Source organism: Emiliania huxleyi (genome assembly GCF_000372725.1).
Source record: "Emiliania huxleyi CCMP1516 unplaced genomic scaffold EMIHUscaffold_47, whole genome shotgun sequence".
Classification (NCBI taxonomy): domain Eukaryota; phylum Haptophyta; order Isochrysidales; family Noelaerhabdaceae; genus Emiliania; species Emiliania huxleyi.
In genome coordinates, this window is record NW_005198467.1 from 207,725 (window position 1) to 215,560 (window position 7,836).

Genomic DNA, 7,836 nt, shown 5'->3' on the forward strand with positions numbered 1-7,836 from the left:
ATTTGAGTAAGGTGATTGCAATTGGCTGCGATGGCGTCTCGATTTTGCGATAAAAAGAAGAAACGGCGTCGGTGAGTGTGTGTGTGTGTGTGGTGGAGGCTGGTGGCTGGAGGCTGTGTGGTGGACCTTTGACTACTTCCTGGAGACGTTGAGGCGGCGGTGGCTAGGGGACCATCGCGGGGAGCTGCGCGTCCGGAGGGCGAGCTGTGCAGATCCGGATGGCTTCACCTCGGTCGAGCAGCTCAACCCTCTGGGGAGTGAGTCGCCGACGCCGGTGTTTTGACACCCAACACTCTTCCTTAAGCTCCTGAGGGGCGCGTGGTTTTAATCACGTAGTATGACTACAACCCACCACAGACACCCTCCCTGCTCCACACGTGTACACACACCCTCACCCTCTCCCCTCTCCTCTCTCTCTCTCTCTCTCCTCTCCTGTCCTTGGCTGTGCTGTCTGCCTGACTCAGGCACTAATTCTGCCGATGCGTGATTGTGTGTGGGCTGCTCCGAGGGGGCCCTGTGCAATCCGACGGGTAGGGAGTCTGTGCCCGGGCGGTGTCCGGTGTGGAGTCTCTCTCTGATCCTGCCTGTGATGCTGGGTGCGAGGTCGTGGAAGCTTTGATCCCAAGGGGGGGAGCTGATCCCACTCGTAACCAACTCTCAGGGGCAGTAGGTGGGCGAGCTTCACAGGCACGCTCATCTCGATCGTCAAGGCGTCGCTACGCGCGGTCTTCCGCGGGGGGAGCTGCGTCGACGGGTGCGGGACTGCGGCGCAGCCAGTGCCGCGGCGAGGCCTCCGGCTGTTTGCGGCGGGCGGCTTGCTGCTCGCTGCATGGCGAAAAACTCGTCTCGCCACACGCCAAGGGCTTATGCTCTGGCGAGACGTGAGGCGCATGCGCCCAGGAGGGGAGGGGGCATGTGTAACGACACTGCTAGAGATGCCTTTCGGGGCCCAGAGATAAAACTTCTGATGCCATGCGTGACCTAGTAGTGTCCCCAGCTATGGGCGTGTCCACGTTGGAGCCAGGTGTGGTGTGGGCGCGAGAATAGCTCCGCCGTTCATGGAGGCAACCGATGCGAGTCGACTGGTGTGTGTCGTCGTGGTTTCGTATCAAGAATACTCACTCACTCACTCACGTCCAGTCCGTGTGTGTGTGTGTGTGTGTGTGTGTGTGTGTGTGTATGTGTGTGTGTGTGTGTGTGCGCGCGCGTGTGTGTGTGTGTGTGTGTGTGTGTCTCGTCCAGTCCGAGCCTGACTGTTCCCACCTTCCTACATACTGCACCAAGCGGATTTTTTTTCTTTTTCCGTTTCATATGGGAGCGGCCCCACGCGCCGCTCGCACAGGCCGGCAACGTCCTGCAGCTCAGCGAGGTACTTCTCCTGCAGCCGCGGGTTGAAGAGCTTTTCGACCCGCTGCACCTCGAAGAGCGGCACGCTGCGATGCGGGTCGCCCTGCCGCGGGCCGCGGTGGCGCGTGCGCGACTTGAGGAACTCCCTGACGAGGAGCGCGCGCGTTGGGTCGCCGTCGCCAAGCTGGACAGCGCGCGCCGTCTGGTAGCGCGAGAAATGCGACAGCTTCGCGAGGTCGGCCAGCACTGCAGTCTCACAGCTCGCCGCCGCCGCCGCCGCAACCGCCGCCGCCTCCGCCGCCGCCGCCGCCGCCGCCGCCGCCGCCGCCTCCGCCTTCGCGGCCGCCTCCGCCTTGGCCGCCTCGAGCTCCGCCCGATGTGCCACCTCGCGCTCCGCCGCCGCCGCCTCCGCCGCCGCGTGCGCCGCCTCGCTCTGCTGCAACCGCGCCAGCTCCGCCTTGTGCTCATCCAAGGAGGAGAGCAGCCGCCCCACGTCGAGCTTGCCGGCGGCCACCGCGCTCGCAAGGGCCGCGCTCACCTGCACCGCGTTGCACGGGCAGTCCTGCTCTTGCGCCCACTTGAGCGCCTCGGTGTTGCCCGCCGCTGCGAGCGCGCTGCAAGTGCGCTCGTCCCAGGGGAGGTTGAAAGTTGAGCGCAGACTCGCGAGCTCCGGCACTCCGTGCAGCGTCGCTGCCGCCGCGCAGCACGTCTCGTCGGCGGGGCAACCGAGAGTGAGAAGCCGCTCCATTTTATTGATACCAAAGGGAGGCCGCTCCATTTGTGAGCTCCATTGGCTGCACCATTGTCGCTGGGCAGCCGAGAGTGAGAAGGCGTCCCGGTGGCCAGCGAGCGCTGCGGCAGTCGAGACACCCCATGGCGCGCCGTTCGCGTGCGCCCACTCGAGCAGAAGCACGTCGCCGTGCGACGCCGCCACGTCGCATGTCTTGCCCCAAGGGCACCTGCCGTCGACGAAGCGCAAGTAGTGGATGAGCTCGCGCCCTCCAGGCTGCGCTGCGGCGAGCTCGCACAGCCGCTCGCGGGGGCAGCCCACCGCCAGCGACCACTTCAACCGCGGGAGCGAGCCAACGGCCGAGGCCACGCGCGTCTTGAGGTGCAGCTGCGGCGGCGGAGCGCATCGGCGCAGCGCATCGCGGAGGGCGCGGCAGCTGAGCGCGGCGGCGAAGCGATCGTCTTCGCCGATCTGCTTGGCGACAACCTCCGAGACATTGCCCTTTAGGACCTCACTGGCATAGACAGGCATCGTGCGCTGGCGTCGCACTATGGGGTCGTACTCCGTGAGGGACACGTTGGCCGGCCGCACATTGACGAGCTCTCCCGAGCTCACGACGCGAATGAGGTAGCGACCGCGGGCAGTGTCGTAGGAGAGGGCAAAGCCCGTGGCGCCGTTCAGGTCGGCCCGAGCGACGAGGCCATTCAGAATAACAGCGCAGCCGACCAGGCCGCCGGTGGATGCGGGCGCGGCGGGTGCGGGCGCGCCGCAGCTGACATGGATGGTGGCTGCCTTCTTGATGCCGTAATCCGCCACCGTGCGATCCGCCTCGAGCGGTTTTGATGAGTAGGAGAGGCGCTGGAAGCCGGGAGGGACGCCCTCCTTCGACTGGATCTTCAACATGACCAGCAGTATCGAGTCGGATGGAGCGACGTCGAGCGCCTTTGTGCGCCCTTCATATCGATAGAATATCTGGAAGCTCGCGAGGCAGCGCAGCTGCTCCAACGAACCAGCACTGACCGGCGTGCCACAGTGCCTTGTCAGGCGACCCATCCTGGCGCGGTGCGGCAGGGCCGGTCCCGTGCCCGTCGTAGAGAGAAACAAAAAAAGAAAAAAATCTCTTGCCATCTGAAATTTCGACGGAAAATTCTTTTTGCCTCGCTTTGACTCTCGCCGCGCCCAACCAACCTCGCTACCCTAACACCACGCACTCCACCTGCGGGCATGAGTCCCGGCCAGTCCGCGACCTTCCCGTCCACATCGGGCGAGCAGATGTTCACCACGGTGGTCCCAGTTGGCGTACAGCCGGGCCAGACGTTCGTTGTTGCGAGCGCGTCGCGCCGCACTGCGCCGATGCAGCATGCTAGCTTGGTCGGGCGGCTGGTCTCCGTGCCGGAGACAGAGTGGGTGAGCGTCGAAGCGGGTGGCGACCCATCCTTCTGCTACGCTGGCGCGGTGGCGGAGCAGCAAACGGGCCACGTTCTAATCCAGTTTGCGTACACGGGAGAGAAGGAGTGGTTCCCAAACGCCAAAGCCGTGGCGTGGCTTCAGCCAGATGTCACACCGCTATGTGACTCTTTTGCGAGGTTGTAGTCGTCGGCGAGGGTGTGTGGTCGGAGCGGAGAATATGCATTGGTGTTTCTGTAGACGCAGAACACGCACGCGCAGCACTCAACGTCAACCGCCCGCCTCTCACACACGCGTCTCACACAACACCACTCTGGTCTCTGCTCACGCGCCACACGCGTAAAAAAAGACTGCAGCACTCTGCATGCACATGTGCATGCACATACATGGACATGTGCATGTGCATGCACGATCGCATGCGAAGGCTGGGTAGTACGGCTCTAGCGTCTAGGCTCTATATAGGCTACTTTAGGCTAGAGGTACTCGACGGACGACGCGCGTCCCACATGGCTGTGTGTCGCTAAAGTATGTATGTAACTAGTGAGACGATTTAGGTTTGGGGCAGAGCGAGTGGGTCGTGGAGGGTCGTGGAGGGTCGTGGAGGTCGTGGAGTGGCGAGTCACGCTCGGGCGGACAGCATCGATGCCGTCGCCGGACGCGGCGGCGAGGCACGCGGGCGCCGGCGTGGCGCGTCGGCAGGCCCACCACGAGCGGATGCGCGACGAGCGCGCTCGGGAGGCGGCCGCGGGCAACGCGGAGCTTCCGCCGGAGGACGACGCGGTCGAGATGGCGAGCGCCGCCCAGCTGCTGGACAGCGTGGCGGAGGCGGGCCCGAACTACACCCAGCTGCGCAGCAAGGAGACGAAGGCGATGCGCCGGAAGCGAAAGCGCGAGGATGCCTACAGAGCAATCATGCGCCGCATCGCACAAGGCACATCGTGCCGGTAGTGCACATGACGGCTGGCGGCGCCGCTGACGATGGTCACACACGCAGCGCCGCGCCGCTGCCACACACCGATCACGGGGCACCGCGGGCACGCGGCGGCCGCCGGCGCCGGTCCGCGGGGCGCAAACGCGCGACCCTCAGTAGGCGCTCGACGAGCCCAGCGGTACACGGCTCGGCTACCATTGGTCTGTCTATCAATCTGGTGAGCTCGTCCTTCAGGTGCTTCTTTAGCTCCTCAGAGAGGAGAGGCTTGCCGTTGCCATCAGCATCAGAAGCGATCAAGCTTCAAGGTCGAGCTGCCGAACTTGATGTTGATGCCTGCCCACCGGCGTTGGGGAGGTGGAGGTCGTCGAGATATGGAAAGGGGCAGGCAGGGAAGGGTGGAGAAAGCGGCGGCAAGGGCTCCATCCGACATGCGCACAATTCTCGAGTTCGGAGCTGGAGAGATGATCGGCGTCCCCAACAGTCCTCGAGGAGGCGGCCTTCGCTTTGACCAGCGCAACAGCCACGGTCTCCATCCGCTGGGAATGCCGACACCGGCAGCATCGTCACCGACCTCTCTCGATGGCTCCTCCCTCTCGGTCCTCAAGACACATCCTCATCTCCTCACGCGGCGAGTGCGAGTACCCCACAAAGGACCCGAGCACGAGGTCCTCAAGACCACATCCTCATCTCCTCACGCGGCGAGTGCGAGTACCCCACAAAGGACCCGAGCACGAGGCGCGGCTGCTGACCCACCACCGGCAGCACCTCGTGCACGCGATTGCTGTTGAAGATGAAGACGTCGCCCGGCGTGACGGTGAGGTTGTACTCGCGCGGGTGCAGCATGGCTGCCGCGCGCGGCCAGTGAGGGAAGGCGATTCCCACGTCGTAGGCCACGCCGCGCTGGTTGCAAGTTGACATGAGGGCCTCCCAGTTGGTGCTAAAGAGCCGCAGCTCTCCCCCGGATCTGGGCTGCTGCAGCGACACGAGGGCAGAGAGCTGGTGCCGAAGGCGGCGGAGAGGGCGGAAGTTTGGCGCCACGCCTCGCCTCGGCCGCTTTCCTCCGCACGCACTGCTCCACTCTGCAGCGTGGATGGTGTCTGCGTGCGGCGCGAAGCGGTTGCCCGGGCGGTGCATGCGAAAGACGCCCGGAGCCGGGAGGAAGTCGGCCTCAGCAGCCGCAGACCTCGCGGCAAAGAGCGCACGCAGAGTGCGGTGCAGCGCCTCCACCGGGGCGTACAGGCCTGCTCTCTTCGCCGCGAGATCAAAGGCGGCAGTGGCGTTGGCGTGATGCCTCTGAAGGTCGGTCGTTTTGGTGCAAGTGGAGTGGACTTCGGCCCGCAGCAAATCTAGAGGGTGCGGGTAGCGGCCCAAATAGGCACCCAAATCGACGCCCAACGTCTTATAGGAGGCTGTCCTCCTCTGCCACGGCTGCCCTTGCAGCCGCGACAAGACTGTCGTCAGCGCAGGTGCTGCTAGCGCACGGCGCACGACGAGAGCAGGCACCGCACCACTCTCCAGGAGAGCGAGCGGGTCAGCGTGCGCCGAGATGATCTCCTCCACCGACCCGCCTGTTATTGGCAGCCACAAGTTCCGCGCCATCGCTCTCTAAACAAAGAGTGAATTTGACATTGGACGTCGGAGTCTCGGAGTTTCGACACTACGCGCTGCCAAGCATCGGCGTAGGGCGTCCTCGAGCGCCACTGCGCGCACCCTCTCATCTCCTGGTATCATACTGCAGGCAATGGCAAAGAAGACGACGAAGCGTACTGCCGCCGACACAGCCGACGCCGACACAGCCATCGCGCCGCCTGCGGATAGTGGAAAGGGCAACGCGGATGTCCGAGTGGAGAGCTGGATGCCTACTATCCTCATCGTTGTTTCCGTGATGGTTCTGAAGTACATGCAGCGGAGCGGACGCGGAGCGGAACTCTACGAAGCCTGCCAGCACTACTTCTTCCCCGCGAGTCCAGATCCGGCCATGTAGTTGCGTGCTGTCGACGAGGGACCAGCGATGTGGGACGGAGCCAGCGAAGATTGCACCGGCGCACTACGAAATGAGCGGGGCGCGAGCGCGCTCGTGCGACTGCGGCGGCCCCGTCGAGAGAGCACGCATGTACACACCTCTCCCGCGCGCGAGACGCGAGCGAGTCGCCTCCGAGTCGCACAACGCAGTCGTCGTCACACGTCAGCGCGGAGGAGAGAGCCACACAGGCAAGTGGCGCGATCTTACCGTGGTCTCATTTCGACACTGTGTCAATGTCGCATCCTTTTTGACGTACGTGCGGCAAAACGGGCACACGTACACGCGCGCGCGGATCGCACGACTCCCTATGACAGTAGACTAGAGCGCAAACGGTGTGCACACCGCCGGCCTCACTTGCGCTTTTCGCGCCCGCTGTTCTGCTTGCGGGCGGGCTTCGGCTTCTCGCGGCCCGACCCGCCCTTGCCGCGCCCGCCCTTCTTGCTCTCCTTCGCCTCCTCGGCGAGCAGCGCCGCCGCCGCGGCCTCAGCGCGCTCCTCGAGCGAATCGAGCTTTCCGCGCGTCGTCTGCTTCTCGCCGCCGCTGGGCAGCTTGATCGTGTAGAAGGCCCCGTCCACGTCCGCGTGGACCTGCATGATCTCCACCAGCACCGGGTCGCTGGACCGGTCCGCCTCGTACCAGCACTTTGCGCCCTTGAGCAGCGGCGGCCGCGCCTCGGCGGCCCGCCCGCGGCGCGCCCTCGCTGACGGTGCCGGCGGCGGCGAAGCTGCAGACGCCTCCACCGCGGCGACCTTCTCCTCCACCGCCTGCAGCTTCGCCTCGGCTTGCTTGCTTCTCATCGACTGCAGCTTGGCCTCAAACTGCTGCTCCTGCCGACGCCGCACGTACAAGAGTGCCGGCAGCGCCGCCGCCGCGAGGAGGAGAAGCACCACCGTGACCTCGCCCTCGCCAACCATCTGCATGCTCCGCGTTGACAGGTGCAGAATGTTTTTCTTTTTATATTGACGGAAAACAGCACCCTGTACGCTAGGCTGTCTGGCGCTCTGCAGGAGAGCCTTGTGGGAGTTCCATGGAGACAGTCAGGTGAACCCGAGGATGTTCGCCAGTAACCATGATTCTTTTTCGCACGACACTGACAGCTAAGTGCCTCGCCGCCCTCGCAGGAGTCGCTTAGGCGGCTCCCGTGGTGTGCCAGGGCAACATTCTTTTCCGCACGCCGTGTACAGCGCCACTCCTCAGCGCTCCACGTCCCGCAGCCCGACCGCAGTGATGGACGAGTATGCGGCCTCTGTGGCTACGCTCGTGGGCATGCTCGGGATTGACGCCGGCCAGGCCGGGACGCTGCTCCAGAATGCGGGTGGCAACATTGAGGCGGCCGCCTCCGAGTACTTTTACATGATGGAGGAGGGCGGCGGGACGGACGGCGAGACGGACGGCGCG

General features: G+C 64.7%; 6 protein-coding genes across 6 annotated transcripts in view; 3 read left to right on the top strand and 3 right to left on the bottom strand.

The window, feature by feature from the left end:
- Positions 1–2,851: 2,851 nt before the first annotated feature.
- Positions 2,852–3,055, bottom strand: EMIHUDRAFT_49382 (hypothetical protein; the record flags this gene model as incomplete). The annotated part of the gene is made up of 1 exon (XM_005768021.1): positions 2,852–3,055. A coding segment is annotated over one exon (204 nt), but the record flags the coding sequence as incomplete, so codon positions are not given.
- A 246-nt stretch (positions 3,056–3,301) lies between these two features.
- On the top strand, positions 3,302–3,670 carry EMIHUDRAFT_211202 (hypothetical protein; the record flags this gene model as incomplete). The annotated part of the gene is made up of 1 exon (XM_005768022.1): positions 3,302–3,670. One exon carries the CDS (start codon positions 3,302–3,304, stop codon positions 3,668–3,670), a length of 369 nt encoding a protein of 122 aa, XP_005768079.1.
- Positions 3,671–4,126: 456 nt separating this feature from the next.
- Positions 4,127–4,432, top strand: EMIHUDRAFT_211203 (hypothetical protein; the record flags this gene model as incomplete). The annotated part of the gene is made up of 1 exon (XM_005768023.1): positions 4,127–4,432. The coding sequence occupies one exon, from the start codon at positions 4,127–4,129 to the stop codon at positions 4,430–4,432; it is 306 nt and encodes a 101-aa protein (XP_005768080.1).
- A 652-nt stretch (positions 4,433–5,084) lies between these two features.
- Positions 5,085–6,014, bottom strand: EMIHUDRAFT_211205 (hypothetical protein; the record flags this gene model as incomplete). The annotated part of the gene is made up of 1 exon (XM_005768024.1): positions 5,085–6,014. The coding sequence occupies one exon, from the start codon at positions 6,012–6,014 to the stop codon at positions 5,085–5,087; it is 930 nt and encodes a 309-aa protein (XP_005768081.1).
- A 774-nt stretch (positions 6,015–6,788) lies between these two features.
- On the bottom strand, positions 6,789–7,358 carry EMIHUDRAFT_211207 (hypothetical protein; the record flags this gene model as incomplete). The annotated part of the gene is made up of 2 exons (XM_005768025.1): positions 6,789–7,067; positions 7,179–7,358. 2 exons carry the CDS (start codon positions 7,356–7,358, stop codon positions 6,789–6,791), a joined length of 459 nt encoding a protein of 152 aa, XP_005768082.1.
- A 307-nt stretch (positions 7,359–7,665) lies between these two features.
- Positions 7,666–7,836, top strand: part of EMIHUDRAFT_211208 (hypothetical protein) — a gene marked incomplete at both ends in the record, with an annotated part of 5,878 nt that continues 5,707 nt past the window's right edge. The window contains one exon of the mRNA XM_005768026.1: positions 7,666–7,781. Within this exon, the coding sequence (XP_005768083.1) occupies positions 7,666–7,781 (116 nt within the window). The remainder of the gene's footprint in view (positions 7,782–7,836) is intronic.